The sequence below is a fragment of the Chroicocephalus ridibundus genome, chromosome 9 (assembly GCF_963924245.1).
Source record: "Chroicocephalus ridibundus chromosome 9, bChrRid1.1, whole genome shotgun sequence".
Classification (NCBI taxonomy): domain Eukaryota; kingdom Metazoa; phylum Chordata; class Aves; order Charadriiformes; family Laridae; genus Chroicocephalus; species Chroicocephalus ridibundus.
This window is the reverse complement of record NC_086292.1, coordinates 1,004,222-1,023,072: the sequence shown is the minus strand read 5'-3', so window position 1 is coordinate 1,023,072 and position 18,851 is coordinate 1,004,222. Positions and strand designations below refer to the sequence as shown.

General features: G+C 57.8%; 2 protein-coding genes and 1 long non-coding RNA gene across 15 annotated transcripts in view; 2 read left to right on the top strand and 1 right to left on the bottom strand.

The window, feature by feature from the left end:
* Positions 1 to 778: 778 nt before the first annotated feature.
* On the top strand, positions 779 to 11,583 carry LOC134520462 (uncharacterized). Of its 10 annotated transcripts, none has more exons than XM_063345839.1 (14): positions 779 to 1,053; positions 1,399 to 1,460; positions 2,404 to 2,584; positions 2,734 to 3,454; positions 3,547 to 3,601; positions 5,973 to 6,317; positions 7,255 to 7,524; positions 8,032 to 8,232; positions 8,699 to 8,800; positions 9,386 to 9,508; positions 9,729 to 9,821; positions 10,093 to 10,185; positions 10,449 to 10,506; positions 11,080 to 11,582. In XM_063345839.1, the coding sequence occupies exons 5-14, from the start codon at positions 3,547 to 3,549 to the stop codon at positions 11,129 to 11,131; spliced, it is 1,392 nt and encodes a 463-aa protein (XP_063201909.1). In that variant the 5' UTR covers positions 779 to 1,053; positions 1,399 to 1,460; positions 2,404 to 2,584; positions 2,734 to 3,454; the 3' UTR covers positions 11,132 to 11,582. The 10 variants fall into 10 exon arrangements, with proteins under 10 accessions (XP_063201909.1, XP_063201910.1, XP_063201918.1 ...); XM_063345840.1 differs by having other exon boundaries at positions 2,404 to 3,046; positions 3,243 to 3,454; XM_063345848.1 differs by adding an exon at positions 5,465 to 5,744 and having other exon boundaries at positions 2,404 to 3,454.
* On the bottom strand, positions 11,468 to 17,175 carry LOC134520463 (uncharacterized). Its single transcript, XR_010072449.1, has 3 exons — positions 16,968 to 17,175; positions 14,541 to 14,865; positions 11,468 to 11,595 (listed from the first exon to the last, which is right to left on the bottom strand). It is a non-coding gene; the product is annotated as an uncharacterized LOC134520463 (long non-coding RNA).
* The window catches only part of LOC134520461 (vascular endothelial growth factor receptor 2-like), a 15,939-nt gene continuing 12,621 nt past the window's right edge, over positions 15,534 to 18,851 (top strand). Inside the window, exons 1-2 of one of the 4 annotated variants that reach the window (XM_063345834.1) lie at positions 15,534 to 15,815; positions 18,163 to 18,224. In XM_063345834.1, the coding sequence (XP_063201904.1) occupies positions 15,549 to 15,815; positions 18,163 to 18,224 (329 nt within the window). In that variant the 5' untranslated portion in view covers positions 15,534 to 15,548. Of the gene's footprint in view, positions 15,816 to 18,067; positions 18,225 to 18,445; positions 18,670 to 18,851 lie in introns of those variants that run through there. The other 3 variants (XM_063345835.1, XM_063345837.1, XM_063345836.1) reach the window with 3 other exon arrangements.

Here is an 18,851-nt window from a genome sequence, read left to right as displayed (position 1 = left end):
AAGCTTTTAAAATACTTGTGAAAGGAGTTAAGCGCTAGCAGAAGCCTGCCTCGGTTTTTCATTTAGTTTATTTAAGATTAAGTGGAGAATGTTTTTAAAGTTTCCTTCCAGCAACCTGGAAGGATTAATGCGGCCAGAGGGGCCTGACTGATAAAAATTACTCTTTGGAGCAGTTTAATGAAGATGGATGTGGATGATGGGGACGTGGTGGGAGCGGCGGGTGGGCGACACTCATCCACGGCAGCTCATCCGTCCTGCAAGCAAATGAAATATCTGCCTGGAGAGCAAAAGGTTCCCCCTTCAGCGTCATTCTGAAGGCACCATCGGGGGAACGGTCACCCCAAACGCTGCAGCTTCCAAGGGCCACCCCAGGAACATGCTGGGGAAAGGACAGAGCTGTTCCTTTCCATAAATCACATTTTCCTGCCTGTGTCTTGTGCCCGTGCCTTCGCACTGCTTCCAGCTGCTTTTAGTTTCTCAGACGTCCCAAAATCACGTAAACTGCAGGCAGAATGCAGCACACTTCCCTGCCATGACAAAACGCCAATGGACATGTGATGTGAGCACACAAATACCCGGCCCCGCATTGAGGAACCGCGCGGCTGGGAATAGAGAAACTGCACTTTGCTGGGCAGGGGATAAAGGAGAAGTTAAATTAAAAATGAAAACGCACAGTCGGGCACAAAGCAATGTGACAGGCAGACTCTGGGTGGGAGCAGCCTCCTCTCTAACACACAAAATTAAAACCCCAAACCAGACAGTTTTCCTGGGCACACAGTTCACACTGAGCTAGCCGTAAGCTCCGCTCCTCTTAAAGGTCATTGCCCTTCCCCTCCAAAACCGTCCGTCCGTCCCCCCGGGGCCCCAGGCGAAGGACACGGTGGCTGCCGGGGCTCCAGCCTGAGGCCACGCAGCCCGGACAGGGCACGGGGAACTGCTGGAATCAGCGGCCGTGACAAATGACAGCGTGAGGAGCAACAAAACTCGGAACTGGCGCACGAGGCATGGCTGAGGTGGCTGAGGAGGGGAAATGAGAAATAACCGAACCTAAAGGTACCTCCCGTCCCTAAAGGGGCTCCGGGAAAGCTGGGGAGGGACTCTGGAGCAGGGAGGGGAGCCATGGGACGAGGGGGAACAGTTTTAAGATGATCTGAGGAAGTTTTATGAGATCTGAGGAAGAAACTCTTGGCTGTGAGGGGGGTGAGCCCCTGGCCCAGGGTGCCCAGAGAAGCTGTGGCTGCCCCATCCCTGGAGGGGTTCAAGGCCAGGTTGGACGGGGCTTGGAGCAACCTGGGCTGGTGGGAGGTGTCCCTGCCCAGGGCAGGGGGTGCCACTGGGTGGCCTTTAAGGTCCCTTCATCCCCCAACCCTTCTGTGACTCTATGACCGAACTTCTCAGATAAGCGTGAGGAGCTCTGGGGACCTCCTGTGGAACAGACTTGCAACACCAACATTGCCCAGGTAACAACAAATTGGCAATACCGGCTAAAGCCAAGATTGTCTGGGTAAAGGGGCCAGGAACGCTAAATTTGGGGACGGATGTAGCAAAATAAGGACCGATGGGGAAAAGTAATTACAGGCATATTTGTTTGGAAGGAGGCAGGTGGAGAAAGGAAGGGTCAAGAAATGGGACAAGGGGTGGCAAGGTCAGCATCAGACTGACCACAGCATAAGGGTCTGTTATGGCTTGAGGAACCCACAGCAATTTATTGTCCTTTAGACAATTATTCCATCACCCGATGACCCCTCCCCACCCAGGAATGGGAATCAGGAAAACGAGGGAGCCCGAGGGTTGAAACGTAAACAGATTTAATAGAATAAGACTAGATAATTAGCATTAATAACACTAAAGAAGCAATATCGATCCCAATACTAATGGAAAATAGACGAGGACTATCCCCAGCCCGCTCCCCAGCGGAAGCCGTGCACTCCCCGCAGGGACAGCCAACGTGGGACCCTGCGAGCGCTGCGGCTGCGGAGGAAGGGAAGGGCTCAGGGCTCCGGCACCGGGGCAGGGAGTGCTCGGGATGAGAGAGAGAGAGAGAGAGAGAGAACTCCTCAGCAAACTTTCTAATTTATATTGAATGTGTCATTCATGGGATGAAATAATCCCGTTGGCAGCTTGGGTCAAGTGCTCGGGTGTCGTTCCTCCTCGTCCCCGCACCTGGGGAACTCGAAAACACCGAGACCTTGAAACCCACACCCCAGAGCTGGCTGTAAAGTAAATAGTTTCACCAGTTCAGACACTAGAGCCTTCCAAAAGGGCAGTTTTCCCAGGCGTTAGAAGAGAAATGAGTCCTGTGTTGCTCAAACCAGGACCGGGTCGGATGCGCTGTGGTGGGTTTGGGCTGGGCTGGCCCCCAAACCAAATGGCTGATGTTCACTTTTATTCTCCCCGCTCCAGGCAGACGGTGCGGGCTGGGTGCTTTCCCCGGCTGGCAGGGCCACACGGACAGGGCTGATGGAGCCAACGGGTGTCATCGTGTCGGTGCTCTGGACCCCACGACATCTACACCCACCCGCCGCTTCCTAACGCTTTCCGCGCAGCTGTCCTGCCCAGCATCCGTCTCCCTCTGGTTTTGCTGGTGCGGGGGAGTCGGACGGGGCCAGCCGCGCTCGGCAGGGCAGGAGAGCTTCCCCGCTGCTCTGGGGCAGAGCTCAGCCCTTCCCAGGTCCCCACGTGCTCCTCTGATCCCAGAAATGTCTCCGCCTTAAACTGAAATTGCCTTTGCAGAAAGCTTGTGGGACGTGGATGATCCCGGTCCGCACCTGCCTCGGTGGAGGAAAAAGCTGCCGGCAGTGGGACGAGTGTTGGGGAGCCTGCCCGAGCCCCTGGCCACCGCGGGAAACAGGCTGGAGGCTGAGCTCAACCTCTGCTCCGGGAGCTGGGACGCTCCCCGGGGGCAGGATGGAAGATGAGCGATGTGTAAGAAAGGGATGGGGATGGATCTCTTGGCCTCGGGGCATGGAAATGATCCGGGACATCCCCTGTAATTTTTATTGCTGCAAGAACTGAAATAGGAAACCTCCCCTAGAAGCGGAGTCAGGTGGGTTATTCTCCCTGGCGTGGGCTTTTCTCGCAAGGGGGCCGTTTCTGGGGTGCATGAGCAGCTCTGCCCGTGTGCCCCCTGGGGCTGCCGCACGTCCCCTTGGGCATCCCCGGCACAGCGGCCATCGCAGCGCCGGGAGCCGCTGCTGCCACCAGCCAGCTCTGCCTTCCCACCACGCCGCCCGCCGCGACAGGGAGCGGCCGGCACCGGAGAGAGCCGGGAGAGAGTGGGAGGGAGCCGGGAGAGAGCCGGGAGCTGCCACCCGGGAAGGGTCCGCGTGAGAGGAGGCAGCACAGAAGGAGAGGAGCAGTTGGCAGGAAAACGGTGAGGCTGGAGCCAGTCCAGGCTGGGACCATCCACAGCACTGCCCTCACCATCGTCAGAAACCCAGTCCTTCCTCACACGGTACAGCCTGACCTGTTATTCTCATTAAAGAGCGGGTTTTTAAGGGGGATTTTTAAAAACATGGCAATTTTTGTGCCGTTTTTCCCTGACAGATGCTGATGTGCCATCCCGCGGAGCTGCTGGGGACCAACTGGATGCTCCTGGCAGGTAAATGGTGCCCAGGCTGGGCAGGGTGCCCGTGCCGTCCAGCGGGCTCCGGGCCAGATCCTCGCCTTTTGGAGACCCGCGGAGAGCCTGAGGCTTCAGCAGCCGTGCAGGGGGATCCCTGGTCCCTACAGATTTGACTTTTTAGACGGGGCAAAACGCTTAACCTGAACGGGCAGGGTGTCTCTGCTCCGCTGCCCACAGGCTGAGGAGGCAGAGGCAGCTCAAGCGTTAGGCGCGGTGCCAGGGCTAAAAGTCTACTGCGGATAGATTTATACCGGGGCTGATATACGGAATAACACCAAATTTATTGCAGTTATGTGAGCCGTCTCTCTGGGGTCCTTTACGTATGTACTGGCTGCCTTGAAGCACTAATGTACAAAGATTTTCAGGGTGAGAATCTGAAATAGAAAAGAAACCCACTTAATATAGCTAGATTATAATATAGCTAGATTATAATATTATAATTATTATATTATAATAAGGTATAAAAATATATAATTGTGTTATAATATATAATTACCTATTATATATAATAATATATAATTATATATAAGCTATGTAATTATAATAAGCTATAATAAGCTAATATTTTAATTGTAATAAGCTAGATTTTCAGATGCCGTGGGGGTCAGTGAGCTCTGTTTGAGTGGCTATAGGATGAGCTTTGGATATCGCAGTAGTAAAAGATGCCTGTGATGAGGTATTTTCTCTTACCTTTTGCTAGTGGTCCCGCATGTCCCGTATAAACAGTGTTTTGCTACAGCAAGGGGATTTTCAGTCACGAGATTGTTCCTTCTCCCGGCGCGTCTTACAGGTTGGGGGGCTTGAAGGCACAGAAATAAAAGCCGACAGCTGCTTCTTCAGGTTATGAGAGTGAGAAATGCGAATCACACAGAATCACAGAATGGTTTGGGTGGGAAGGGATCTTAAAGATCATCTCATTCCCACCCCCTGCCCTGGGCAGGGACACCTCCCACCAGCCCAGGTTGCTCCAAGCCCCGTCCAACCTGGCCTTGAACCCCTCCAGGGATGGGGCAGCCACAGCTTCTCTGGGCAGCCTGGGCCAGGGGCTCACCCCCCTCACAGCAAAGAGTTTCTTCCCCAGATCTCACCTAAACCTCCCCTCTCTGTTTGAGGTTGTTACCCTGTGTCCTCTCATTACTGTCAGGGCTGGCGGGTGGCGGGGTGGATGCACGCCGAGGGCTGCTCGGTGGGGCCATCCCGGCGCGGGCTGGGGGGCGAAGGGCCGAGGCGGGCGGGGGGTGAGGGTCTGCACAGACCCCGCAGCCCCCGGGCAGCTCAGAGCCCCCGCTCCCACAGAAGGGCCAGGCTGGCGGCTCCGCCGAGGAGACCAGCACCTTTAGCAGAAATCCTGGTGCCTCTCAGGAGTCCTGGGGTGGCCGCTGCCATTAACTGCCCCTCTGCCTGGGTGGATAATCGCAGAATCACAGAATCACAGAATGTGTCGGGTCAGAAGGGACCCTTAAAGGCCATCCAGTGCAACGCCCTGCAGGGAGCAGGGACATCTTCAACTCGATCAGGTTGCTCAGAGCCCCATCCAGCCTGGCCTTGAATGTCTCCAGGGATGGGGCCTCCACCCCCTCTCTGGGCAACCTGGGCCAGTGTCTCACCACCCTCAGTGTAAAGAACGTCATCCTAATGTCTAATCTAATAGATAAATACCTAACAGATATCTACTATCTAATAAATAAATACCTTTCCTTTTGTTTCCTCTGCCTAGGGCTGGCTCCTTGCTTTAAACCCTTTAACCTCACCTTTTTTTTTTTTTAATCACCTTTACAAGATAGGGCTGTAGCAGTGATTTTTGCCTGGCTTTCCTAGAAAGCTCATTTTTTTCCTCAGGGCTGGAGCTGTGACCTACAACAGCGGCTCCTCTTCAAGTCCTCAAGCGCCCGTTACGAGCCCAAGTCATGGCAAGGCCAGAAATTGCCCTGTGTTTGGGGGAGACATCTGCGTCCCGCTCTGCTGGGAGGGTGTCGACACCTTCAGCCCCAAGCAAGACCAGGAATTGGGAATGAGCCATGGAAATTAGGTCAGGATTAGAAAGTCCCTTCTGGGCGCAGGCTGGGAGGCAATGCCACCACAAAGCTCAAGCAGAAAAGGCTCGCAGCCCTGCAGCCAGGTATCTCCAAGGAGCCCGGGCTCTATTTAGGCACCCGTATCAGCTCTGGCCGGGATGTCCCCCTGCCCGGCAGCACGACGGGCGATGGCGATGGCTTTGTGAGAGGCTGTGACCGAGCAGTCCAGGTGCCCCATGTGTGTCCTTGGCACAGGGGGTACCAAAGCCTCTCCCAAGCCATGCCCACTTGCTCCGTCTCCCCAGACCACCTTCCCTTCCCCTGCCACCCAGGGCTGCTGCTGCCTTTGCAAGAGGCTGCCGAGGCGATGGGACCCCTCGAGAGAAAAACCGCCGCTGTGGGATCCTCGGTGCTGCTTCCCGGGCCGGATAACGTCACACACATCTACTCCACGCGGTGGGAGCGCCTCAACGGCACCAGCTCCCGCACCATCCTGCAGTACTACAGCGGGTCCCACAGCCCAACCATCCACCCGCCCTACGCAGGACGAGCCATTTTCCACCCATCCAATGGATCTCTCTTGCTGGAGGACGTCCACGAAAGTGACAGTGGCATCTACAAAGTGACTGTCAACGTGGGAGAGAGGGAGAACCTGCAAATCTTGCTGGAAGTCCTCAGTAAGTGGTGGGCATGGGAGGGAGGAGCGGGGTGATGGGTGCAAGCAGAGCAGCGGCGTTATTTGTATATGGCCCATATGCCAAAGGGATTTGGAGAAGGGATTTGAGTTAAGTCTAATCTTGAGGTTTTTTTGAACCTGCCATGTGTGGAGACATCACCAGGGAGACTTTGGGAAGAGGTTCCCAACCTGTCCCAGTGGAGGTCTGGTGGTGCTGCCCAAGGAGACCTTCTAGGGTGCCTGGCTGTGACAGAGGGCTGGGCTCCATCCTGGAAAGGCAATTCCCTCCCTTGTGCGGGGACGGAGGGACAGGTGGGATGCCATGTACCCGCTGCCACCTGCGGAGAGAACCCCTGGCACCTTTCGAGAGGGGGCCCTGGCAGAGCCCGTGGAACTGAGCCCAGCAGGGTGGAGACGTCACGGAAAATCTCCCCCTCAGACCATGGTGACTGTTTGCAATTTGCAGGCGCCAGCCACCGTCGCAGAGATCAGAGGACACTTTAATAACACACAAGTTCTTCCTCAATATTGCTCTTCGCACTTCCCTTAATTTGCTCTGGCGCTATATTTTCCTGCTGTAATAACACTGCTGCTACAATGCCACCACAGCCCTTCACCGCCCACTTCTCCTTTCCACCACACAGAAATCCAAGAGGCATCTGAATCCTTTTCCTCTTTTTTCTCATTTCCTCACATATTTTAAAATGCCCCGTATTTACCCAAACGCAATAAAAACAATGACTCAGTTGGAAAAGAAACCGCCCCAAACCTGGAAAGCGGAGCAGCCCTGGCCAGGACAGGACTTTCCAGGGGAAGCACCTGCCATTGCACCGCTGCGGCCCCAGGGATGCTGCAGTGACAACTGCAGCCCAGATCCCCATCGCGGATGCTCCAGGTCATGTCTGAGAGACGTGCTGGTGTTTCTGTCCCCTCTCCAGAGCCCGTGTCTCGCCCTCGGCTGTGGACCAGTGTCCTCGTGGCCCGGGCCACCGGCAAGGTGCTCTGCGATGTGGCGGAGGGCAGGGTGGACACCGTCGCCTGGAAGAAAGATGGGCAGCCCCTTCCCCCAGACAGAGGTTTCCGCCTCTCCGAGAGCCTCAGCGTTTTGTACCTGAGATCGGTGAAGAAGTCGGACTGCGGCTGCTACTCCTGCAACGCCAGCAATGGGATAAGCTGGCAAGAAACCTCCCTGAACATCACCATTGCAGGTGATCGCTGCTGGGGTTTCACCCTCCCACCGCTCTTCCTGCTCTCCACCCTTCCCTGGGGCTCCCTGGGTGGTTTCATCCCATCCCTCTGCCTCCATCCCCCAAGGCCTGGCCGCCCTCCCAGGGTTGTGGTCCACGTGCTGTTGACAGGAGCTCCCCACGGCAGGATGAACAGCAGCAATTCCCAGTCTCTGATCCCACCAAGGCACCGTCCTTGGCAGGAGACTGGCTGTTCCCTCTTGGAGAAGGTCCCAAGTGACGGCCCTTGGCCAAGGTGATGGTGAGGAGGACATGGGCAGGGGGTGGTGGATGGAAAGCCTGTGGACAGCACACATCCCACGTTGGGCATTTCATGGACCATCGACCGCACCAGAAAGCGCTGATTTGGCCACCAGCTGGAGAATAAATTCAATCTGTCCTGGTGACAGAGAAGCCCCATGGCCCACCAGCGCCGTCCATGCTGGTCCTGCTGGTGGCCTGACTCCTGGCTCCTTGGGTTTTTTCCAGGTCTCTCCCCTCCCTTGCAGGATGCGCTGAGGCTTGCGGTGGTTGCTCTGGTCTTTGCTGCCATCTCGGGATGGGGATTAATTTTTCCCGTCTGCCAGTCTGAAAAGCTAAGAATAAGTGAGTCTGCAGCTGGGGGGCAGCTGAACCCCATTTCCCTTCTCTGGTGGGGGAGAGCGAGGAGCGTTGCTGTGGGAAGAGCTGGTAATCAGCTAATTCCCTTTCCACCTGTCGAAACACCTCATCTTCATGTCATCTGGCAGGTCTTCCTAAGAGTAGAAAAACTTTCCTTGGCAAATGTTTTTTTAACGGTGAAAACTGATTTTACTCTGTTTTCAAGCGGGGTTGGATCCTCGCACTTCCCAGACATTTTTGTCCTAGAGAGTTGAGGCGATCGATTGACATTTTTACAGAAAAAGATGTTTCTCAGGAGCATTCCTCTTACTACAAGGCTCCATTGATAAGTTTAACACACTGTACCGGGGGGCACAGAGCCCTTCCCAGCTACCCACGCTAAAGAGCAGGTCAAACCCACCAGGCCCTGGCCAGGGATACCCCGGAGCATCCCAGACGGGGACGGGCTGCATCCCACCCTGAGGAAGGGGTGGGGGCTGGCGCGGGCCATCAGGAGGGGTCACAGCTGTCACCCCACGCTGCTCTGTGTGTCTAGGGGGGGAGCTGTGGAGGTGGCTCAGCGCCTACACCTGCGGGCTGGTGTGCATCGCCTCCGTCCTGGCAGGCACCGCCGGGATCCTCTGGATGCGAGAGGAAGGTACGAGGTGGCCGCGGGGCGGTTTGGGGTGGGGGACCCCAAAGCAATCCTTGCTGTGCAAACCATACGGGGTGCAGAGCCCACGGGAGAGGTAGAGTCCCACGGAGGTCAGGGAGGAAGGCAGCGCCCCGCAGAGGGAGGGTCACACAGCTAAACATGCGGGAATAGACCCGGCCAGAGCCACACGTGGCTGCCCCAGGCGCGATCTCAGCTAGTCGTGGGCGCCTGGACCACCATCCATACAGTTACTACAGCTGTTCTCCTTTACCCAGAGCCCTTTCCCAGAGTTAACTGCAGAAGGGCATGGAAAATCATAGAATCACAGAATCACAGCATGGTTTGGGTGGGAAGGGACCTTAAAGCCCACCCAGTGGCACCCCCTGCCCTGGGCAGGGACACCTCCCACCAGCCCAGGTTGCTGGGACAAGGGATGATCAAGGGATGGAGAGGGTTCTTGCAAGGACCGACTGGGAAGGCTGGGAGTCAGGAGAGGGGGGAAAGGGATACAATGGGGCGTTAACAAAACTATGAAGGTGGCTGGCAAGCGCAAGAACTGCTGCTCTGCCTTGTCCTGCTTTCTTTCAGGCCCTTCTATTGCGATCATATTGCCAGAGATTGCCCTTACGTACGTGGTCGTGGTGAACCTCCTCGTCTCCGCCACTGTCACCTTCCAGCCTACAAAGTTCACCCAACTCAAAAGCAAAACAGGCGAGTGGTTTTAGCAAGGGTGGCAGGGAGGGAGACAAAACTGGTCGACGGGGGTTTTACTTTGCCCCAAATCTCAACTTTTTAAAATGAAAACTTTATTTCTACTTCTGCGCTAACTCAGGCTGGTGGATTCTGCACCAGCCCGTGGGTGAGGGCGGGTCTCCCCACCTGTGTCCCCTAACGCGCACTAACGTCGCTTTGTCGCCTTTCCCTCGGCCAGCACAGCGCACCTTGGGCTACGCTGCTCCCGGAGGGGTGGTTTCGGTGGTGCTGACGACCAGCGTCCTCATAAAGAACATCCACCATCGCCACGGTGAGAGGGGGTGCCCCAGGGACCACCCCAAGGGTTCGCCACACTCAGGCTAAAACTCGTCCACGATGTGTAACCCCAACATCCCTCCAACTCGGCCACTCGGAGTTAGACCTGCTCCAAAATAAAGCCAACAAATTGGGGGTTTCCGGGGAAGTGAAGTCTTTGCAAAAGCAAAACTAGTTTTCAACATACACAGACGTTTGCCTTTCTCCTTTCTCTCCTTCTGCTTCGGACGGCGTTTTGTGCTGACGCCGGGTTTGTTTGGCCGCAGAAGAAGGATGCACGGAGTTCGTGGATGTGACCACCCTGACGGTCAGCACGGCGGCCGTGTCGGCCCTCCCGCTCCTCGCCATCTTCCTCTGCTGTAAGTCTCCCCGCTCCTGCATGCCCCTGCCTTGTGTTTACCGAGCTGGTTTCCCTCTGTCCCCACGCCACCAAGCAGCCGTGTGAATTATTTAAAAATTACGTGTTTGGCTCTTGTGGAGACGCCAAGACCCCTCCATTGAGCGTGTCCCATCCCCAATGAGTCCCAGACCCCGTCCCCCGAGGGCAGCATCCTGTGCTGCGCCGTCGGTGCCTCTCACGCGGTTCGTCCCGACGCCTGGGCACAGACCTGTCCGTTCGCAGATCACACGACTCAGGGGTGGCTGAAGGAACGTGACGCCGGCTGCGTGGACAAGGAGAGGTAGATCCCCCATTGCCTTTTTCCCCATAAATTCAAACCGTCTTGAAGGGAAAAGAGCAGGATAAGGGAATTATCCTTGTTTTAAGTCTTAGACCCCAAGAAAGATGCAGCGCAGCGCTGCTCTGCCAGCCCCTGCTTTCACCCCGGGTAGCTCTGGTGGAGGTCCCCATCCAGCAAAGCGCTTGAGCCCCGCTCGAGTCTCCCCACAAACCTCTCCTTCGTGGCCTCAGCCTGAAGCGTTTAAGCCTTAATTCCTGCTGGTTTCATCCGAGCACTTTGGGATTCGGCTATGCCATGGGTGCCTTTGGGCTTAGCCAACCTGTGGGAAAGCCCCCGGGGCATCACAGCCTCATGGGGGAGCAGCTCCTCTTTGTCCCAAACCATCCAGAGGTGCAGAGGAAGGAGTATCGCAGCCATTTGTAGGGTCTCCGTGTGTCCTTGGGGAATGCAAGGGTGGGCATGGAGAGAGGCCCCCACCTCTGCCTGGGGACGGGCAGGTCCGGACAGGCACGGCAGAGCCCCTGGCTCCAGAGATGCTCAGCATGAGCATGTCCACCCGCCTCTTCCTCCCAGGGCCTTTGAGATGTCTCGGTGCAGCAGCAAGGATGCTTCCTCCACCCAGTAGAGGTCGGTCAGGGCATTTCTCACTCGGCTGAGTCAACCCAACCCATCGCAACCTCATGGGCTCAGCCAGCTTCTTTTTTTCCCCTGGCCAAAACCATCCGGAGGTGCAGAGGAAGGAGTATCACAGCCATTTGTAGGGTCTCCACGTGTCCTTGGGTGATGCAAGCGAGGGCACAGAGAGACGCCACCACAGCCCTGGCCTCTGCCTGGGGACAGGCAGGTCCGTACGGGCACAGCGGAGCCCCTGGCAGCAGCGATGCTCAGCATGTCCCACCTGCCTCGTCCTCCCGGGTGTGTCGGGAGGACATCTCCCTCGAGATGTCTCGGCGCAGCAGCAAGGATGCTTCCTCCACCCGGTGGAGGTCGGTGGGGGCATTTCTCACTCGGCTGAGTCAACCCAACCTTCCTCCCAGGTTTGGTGGGTTCGGGGCTCTCGGTTTCAGGGGGGTTGATCCTCTGCGACACCTGTAATAAACGGTCACGAAATGAACTCATTTCTGCCCTTTTATTTTTTTAACACCGAAGCGGCGGGGGGGGGGGTGGGACACCAAATGCGCATTTTTTTCCGTTTCTTTCTCTTTCAAGCCAGGCCCTACAGTAGAGAAGCGCCTTTAGAAGTCGCGGCAGGAGTCTCTCACACCAGTTTAGCCCAGTAATGAGGCCGGATCTTTTTTTTCAACACATGCGGGTAACCAAAAGCGCCGACCCCACCCTTCCCCCCCCGCCCCGCCGCCCGCCCCCGCGCCTGGCTGCTCCCTGCCCCCGCGGGTGATTTCAGGGCAGTTTTTGGGGACGGGGGGGGTGTCAGGCTCTCTCCCCCCGAATCCACAGCTCCGGCTGCTGCCTGTCCCCTTTCGGATGGGCAGCATCGCCAGGGGACCGTGTGCCCCCCTCCCACCACAAGGCTGGGGGCGGGGGGGTGGGGGGTGGGGGCAGCAGCTGCCCTGAGCCTGCTCGTTAATGGTTTTGCTTAAATGCAAATCACTCTGTACAAGCCCTGAGCTGTGGGGGAGCGTTGATACGATCTCCTCCCCCCCCCCTCCACTTACCCCCCCCGGCGTTTTCCTGCCTACAAGGAGGGGGCTCGGCTGTGGGGCAGGTCCTGGGGGGGCGATGGGGGGCCCGGACTGGGGTGCTGCCTACTCTGCACTCCGGGGGGAGCGTGTGGGGGGGTCTCGCTCCTTGTGCTCAGCAGCACTCTGGATCCTTTTTTTTTTTTTTTTTTTTTAAAGTCCTTGTTTTTTCCTGCTTGAAGGTGTGTCATATCCTTAACATCCACATCTCAGCCCCCCTCCCCCCCCCCCCCCGCTCCCCCTCTTCCCACGTAGAGACACGACGGCTCCAGGGCCTCTGGTATCATGAGGACATGGAGAAATCCCGTTCCCTTGGGCAGGAGCCGTGCTCGCCAGGGCCCCGGCGCCTCACGGGCAGAGTTCCCAGCGTTTGCCCAGAGTCCCTCCGAGGAGCGTCCCTGGGACGGCTTCACAAAGCGGAAAAATAGGTGATTTACGGAAGCGACAGACAGAACAGGCTGGGAAGCGCCGTTGGTAAAGGCACGGGCTGCACCGGCGGTAACGCGCGGTGACGGTGCCAGCACCATAAATGCTGTCCCGGGTAACCCACACCAGGAGGTGACGGCGCCCACCGGGGCCTGGGGGGGAAGAGGGGCACAGCCCCCCTCCGCCTCCTCTGGGTCTCCATCCAGCCTCTGCTCTCCCGCAGAGAGACTTTCCTCAGTGGCCTTTAAATCCTGACCTTATCCGTTCCCCTCCCACCATCTGGGTGGGGAGTCATCTGTGTTCAGCATGGCCGCCGTGGAGCTCATTGTCGTGTTCAGGGCGTCAGCTTTGATGTTCCTAGGACGGATAATCAAGCAAAAGCTCTCGCTCCAGACGCCACCAACTTCAAGATACTGTTTATCTGCTTATTCCTGCAATCTTCAGCCAAAACAGGACAGTCCTACCCCGCAAAACCCCCTCCTTCGCCTGCCTCGTGGATCTCCAGCATTTTTAACCTCTTGTGTACAATTCCCGCAACCCCTCTCCAAACGGCCTGCCCTGGGAGCAGCCTGCAGCTCAGCATCAGGAGTTAAGTAAGGTGGAGACGTAAGAAAAATAGACATTAAAATCAAAAGCGGGGGCTTAGGCTCTGAGCACCCTCTGGTTTTACCCTGCTCCCCCCGGTTCTGTGGGTGGTTTTAGCCGTTGGGATACAGGGAAACCACAGCCTGCAGCGATGTCAGGAGGTTCTCTAACAGTAACAGATGGGAAGAGGGGGGGCATGTTTATATATCTCTCAGCCTTACTTCCTGCTTTCCTGCTGCAGCAGGAGCAGTGAAGACAAATTATTTGATTTTACGTTTCTGTAGCCCTTGGCAACAGATTGTCTGCTTTGCTGTAATATCATTAAGGTTTAAAAACACAAATGGCTGATTTAATCCAGCCAGCTAAGCTAGACACGCCGAGGGTGCGCGGTTGCTCAGGACCAGGCCAGATGGCTGCTGAGTGCGGACAAGGATGGAGACTCCGCAGTATCCCTGGGCAACCTGCGCCAGCGCTGGCTCACCCTGGCAGTAGGACAGCCTTCTCTTGTATTCGGACCGAGCTTCCTTTTTAATGTGTGCCCGTGGCCTCTCAGTGGGCACCACTGAAAAGTCTGGCTCCCTCTTCCTAACGGCCCCCTTTAGATCTTTATCCCCCTTGATGAGACACCCCCCCCCCAGCCTCCTCTCCTCCAGGCTGAGCGGTCCCAGCTCTCCCAGCCTCTCCTCGGATGGGAGATGCTCCAGTGCCTGAACCGTCTTCGTGGCCCTTTGCTGGACTCTCTCCAGTAAGAGCGCCCGTAGTTCTTCCTGTACTGGGGAGACCAGAACTGGACCCAGCGCTCCAGATGGGGCCTCACCAGCGCTGAGCAGAGGAGGAGAGTCACCTCCATCACCCTGCGGTGATGCTCCCCCTAATGCAGGACACCCTTGGCTGCCGTTCCTGCACGAGCGCATCGCTGGCTCGTGGTCAAGGTGGCGAGTCCACCAGGACCCCCAGGCTCTGCAGAGCTGCCTCCCAGCCGGCCAGCCCCTGCGTGCCCTGGTGCCTGGGGCTGTTCCTCCACAGGGACAGGACTTGTGTCCCCTGGCATGTCCCCTGGCACTGCACGAGGTCCCTCTCAGCCCATTCCTGCAGCCTGTTGAGGTCCCTCTGGATGGCAGCGTGACTCTCGGGTGTACCAGCTGCTCCTCCCAGCTTTGTAGCATCAGCAAACTGGCTGAGGGTGTGCTCCGTCCATCGCCCAGGTCATTAATGAAGATGTTAAACAGGACCAGCCCCACTACTGACCCCCGGGATGCTCCGTTAGCGACAGCCCTCTGGGTCTGGCTGTTGAGCCAGTTTTCAGCCCACCCCGTGCCCACTCACCTGACCCAGACCTGGTCAGCTCACTCACGAGGATGCTATGAGAGACCGTGTCCAAAGCCCAGCTTGCCCAGTGCGTGGGTAGAAGGCAGCACTTAGTGAGGAGCCAGAGGCCCCAGGGGATAGGGATGGGCTGGAGAGAATTCCTGGAGCCAAAATGTCTCTTGGGAAGTAGAAAGCTGCAGATGCAGGTCCCTGCAGAGGCGGGTGCATAGGTCAGAAGGAGCATTTCTCTGGGTGGTGGTCCCATAGTGTTATGGTTTGAGGAACCCACAGCGATTTATAGTCCTTTAGACAAGTATTCCATCACCCGATGACCCCTCCCCACCTGGGAAGGAGAATCAGAAAAAACAAGGGAACCGGAGGGTTGAAACGTAAACAGATTTAATAGAATATGACTAGATAATTAGCATTAATAACACTAAAGAAGCAATATCGATCCCAATACTAATGGAAAATACACGAGGACTATCCCCAGCCCGCTCCCCAGCAGAAGCCGTGCACTCCCCGCAGGGACAGCCAACGTGGGACCCTGCAAGCGCTGCGGCTGCGGAGGAAGGGAAGGGCTCAGGGCTCCGGCACCGGGGCAGGGAGTGCTCGGGATGAGAGAGAGAGAGAGAGAACTCCTCAGCAAACTTTCTAATTTATATTGAATGTGTCATTCATGGGATGAAATAATCCCGTTGGCAGCTTGGGTCAAGTGCTCAGGTCCTGCTCCTCCTCGTCCCCGCACCTGGGGAGCTTGAAAACACCAAGAGCTTGAATTCCACACCCCAGAGCTGGCTGTAAAGTTAAGTATTTTCACCAACTCAGACACTAGAGTCTTTTAAAAGTGCAGTTTTCCCTAGCATTAGAAGAGACCTTCCCGAAAAGGGAAGGCTGAGAGAGCTGGGGGGCTTCAGCCTGGAGAACAGAAGGCTCCGGGGAGACCTTCCAGCCCCTGCCAGTCCCTAAAGGGGCTCCAGGAGAGATGGGGAGGGACTCTGGAGCAGGGAGGGGAGCCATGGGACGATGGGGAAGGGTTTCAAACTAGAGCAGGGCAGGTGTAGATTAGACATTAGGAAGAAGCTCTTTACAACGAGGGTGGCGAGAGGCTGGAACGGGTCGCCCGGAGACAGAGGGCGGAGGCCCCGTCCCTGCAGACGTTCGGGCGACAGTAAGAGCGGGAGCCTGGCGGCGGCGGGAGGGGGCAGCCGGGAGGAGCCGGGTCTGCACAGCGGCGCCCCCCGCCCCGCCTCGCCCCGCCGCCGGCGGCGCCGAGCAGCGGCCCCGCGCCCGGTGAGTGTCGCGGGGGGAGCCCGGGGGGCGTCGCGGGGGGTCGGGGACGGGCTGCAGCCGCCGGGGCTGCCCGTGGGGCCGGGGAGATGAGCGTGAGGGCCGGAGCGGGATGGGAACCGGAGCGGGATGGGGACAATGGGGACAGGGCGAGGCGACCGAGGACCGGAGCGGGACGGGGACAGGGCGAGGGGACCGGGGACTAGAGCGGTGGATATGGGGACAGGGCGAGGAGACCAAGGACCAGAGCGGGATGGGGACAGGACGAGGGGACTGGGGACTAGAGTGGTGGATATGGGGACAGGGCAAGGAGACCAAGGACCAGAGCGGGATGGGGACAGGATGAGGGGACCAAGGAGCAGAGTGGGATGGGGGACAGGACGAGGGGAACGGGGGCTAGAGTGGTGGATATGGGGACAGGGCGAGGAGACCAAGGACCAGAGTGGGATGGGGACAGGATGAGGGGACCAAGGAGCAGAGTGGGATGGGGGACAGGACGAGGGGACCGGGCAACGGAGCAGGACGGGGACAGGGCGAGGGGACCGGGGACAAGAGCGGTGGATATGGGGACAGGGCGAGGGGATGAAGGACTGGAGCGGGATGGGGACAGGACGAGGGGACCAAGGACCGGAGCGGGATGGGGACAGGACGAGGGGAACGGGGACTAGAGCGGTGGATATGGGGACAGGGCGAGGAGACCAAGGACCAGAGCGGGATGGGGACAGGACGAGGGGACTGGGGACTAGAGTGGTGGATATGGGGACAGGGCGAGGGGATGAAGGACCGGAGCGGGATGGGGACAGGATGAGGGGACCAAGGACCGGAGCGGGATGGGGACAGGATGAGGGGACTGGAGACTAGAGCGGTGGATATGGGGACAGGGTGAGGAGACCGGGGGACGCAGCGGGACGGGGACAGGGCGAGGGGACTCGGGACTAGGGCGGTGGAGGTGGGGTCTGGAGGGGTCGTGCTGAGGACTGGAGTAGTGGGAGACGTGATGGGGACGGAGGGATGAGGCGGGGGCCGGCGGGGGGAAGTATATCCCCCCGTTGCGCTTCCCTGCAGGGCCGCAGTGCTCTCCCCCACCAGGAACTGGGCTCTGCTCCCAAAGCTCAGCTCCCCCCCCAGCCCCAGAAATATTAAATAAATACTTACAGCCAGGCAGATTCGTCCTGAGTCCTCACAGGGCTGTTTATATACCTCCTAAACAACCCGCCTCCCCCCCCCGAGCCCTCCCTGGCTGTTTGCCCCCATCCAGAGAGCTCTGCTGAGCACCTCCAGCCTCGCCGCTGCCACGGGGCGGCCGCTGGCTTTGCCCCCCCTCAGCCACCTGCTGAACCCCCCGCACCCCCGCGCCGGCACTGGCTGCTCTGCCGTCGGGGGCCTGGTGGCCGGCTGAAGCCCCCTGGCACGTGCAGGAACTCATCGTGGCACGGACTTGCTATTGGGTTTGGTGGCATTTTGCGCATGTGATTTGGGCTACTTGGATCCAGGACTCTTTGCCAAGCTTGCTTTGTCTGCCCTGGACTGTGGGGCGTGAAGAGCGTTAGACAAGGGCAGGGTGAAGTTACCCAAGTCTCTGAAGTAACTCAGAATTTGTTTATGAGGAAGGGGTTTTTTTTGAGGGTTTATTTAGAGCCGCACTTACGCATAAAGCTGTTCTGCTCTAGCTGAGGGTTACACCTGCTGCTTTTTGGGTTGCTCTCGCTCCCGGTTTGAGCACAGACACGTCTGTGGACTTTTTAGATTGTCTCAGTTTGTATCAGCCATGAAGAGTCTTCACGGTAGCCTCGCGGCTCGCAGGAGTCTTGGGGGTTTGGCTGAAGGTATTTTTTGCCTTCCGTTACTGCCAAGTAGCATTTGACGGTTTCTCTCTCCGTCAGGGGCTGTGGCAGTTCCCCGCTGCCGCTCTTTCGCTGTGCCTCAGCAGATGTGAGGCCCAGAGCCGAGCCAGACACCGCTCCCTCGTGTTTGTTTCGTGTTTGCGATGGGATGGTTCGTCTTTCAAAGCTGTGCATGATTTACAACGGGATGATTTGCATCCCCTTTTTTCAGTACGAGGGAAGAACAAAGATCGTTCTCTATCATTTTGCGGTAGGGGCTTTACGGAGAGCAGGAAGAGCACAGAATGTTTTTAACGTATCTCATATGTCCTTATCAAAGGGCCTGGTGGTGCCAGGACATACCACGGATGCCTGGGCCCCTGGGGTGGCAAGTGACAATGACACACTCCTTTTCTTTCTTCCCATCACAAGGTCTGCCATCACAAGCTCTGCTGTCACCCATTAGTAGGGCTCAGCAGAAGTACGTGCTTTTAACGACCGCTCGTGTGAACTCATGTGTTCCGCAGGAGGAGCCGGCACCTTCGGCAGGGACCCGCGTGGCCTCGCTCGCCCGCAGCCATGCCCCTGGGTAAGCGTGCTGTTCCAGCAGCCCCATCCCGCGTGGGCAGCCCCCCTGCAGCCCACCCCCCCATAACGCCCAGCCCGAGACACCCCCACCGTGCCCAGGGGCTGATAAAGGCCGTGTGTCTCCTCTTTACCCACCACCTTGACCTCCCCGGCGTGGCCGTACAGATGATAACGCCGGATCTAACAGCAGAACGCCTGCACCGGCGCTGATTGCAGGCGGCTGCAGTAGCTGTTTGGCTTTGCCAGACCCCAGCCAGCCCGTCACCCCACCTCAGGCCTCGCCAGCTGCGCACAAACCGCAGCAGCAGGAGCAGGAGGCGGAAGAGGCAGTTGCAATGCAGGCGGAGCATTTCTTCGCCTCCGCTCTGTCCCTGAAGGAGCCTCTCGGTCCTCTCCAGCGGGGAGGGCTCGCTGCGGGGAGGGCTCGCCGCCACGCTTGTGGAAGGGTGAGTAATGTCCTCAGCAGCCCTCGGAGCGTGGAAGGGCTGTCTAGCGTTGGGGAGCTTCCCTTTGTCCGACACAGACGTTTTTTGTTCGGATAGGGGATGGGTGCCTTGGTGATACCGTAGCTCCAGCTCCCAGAATGAGCTCTTTATTTTCAGCTGAGAAACAGCTGCCGCACATCCCA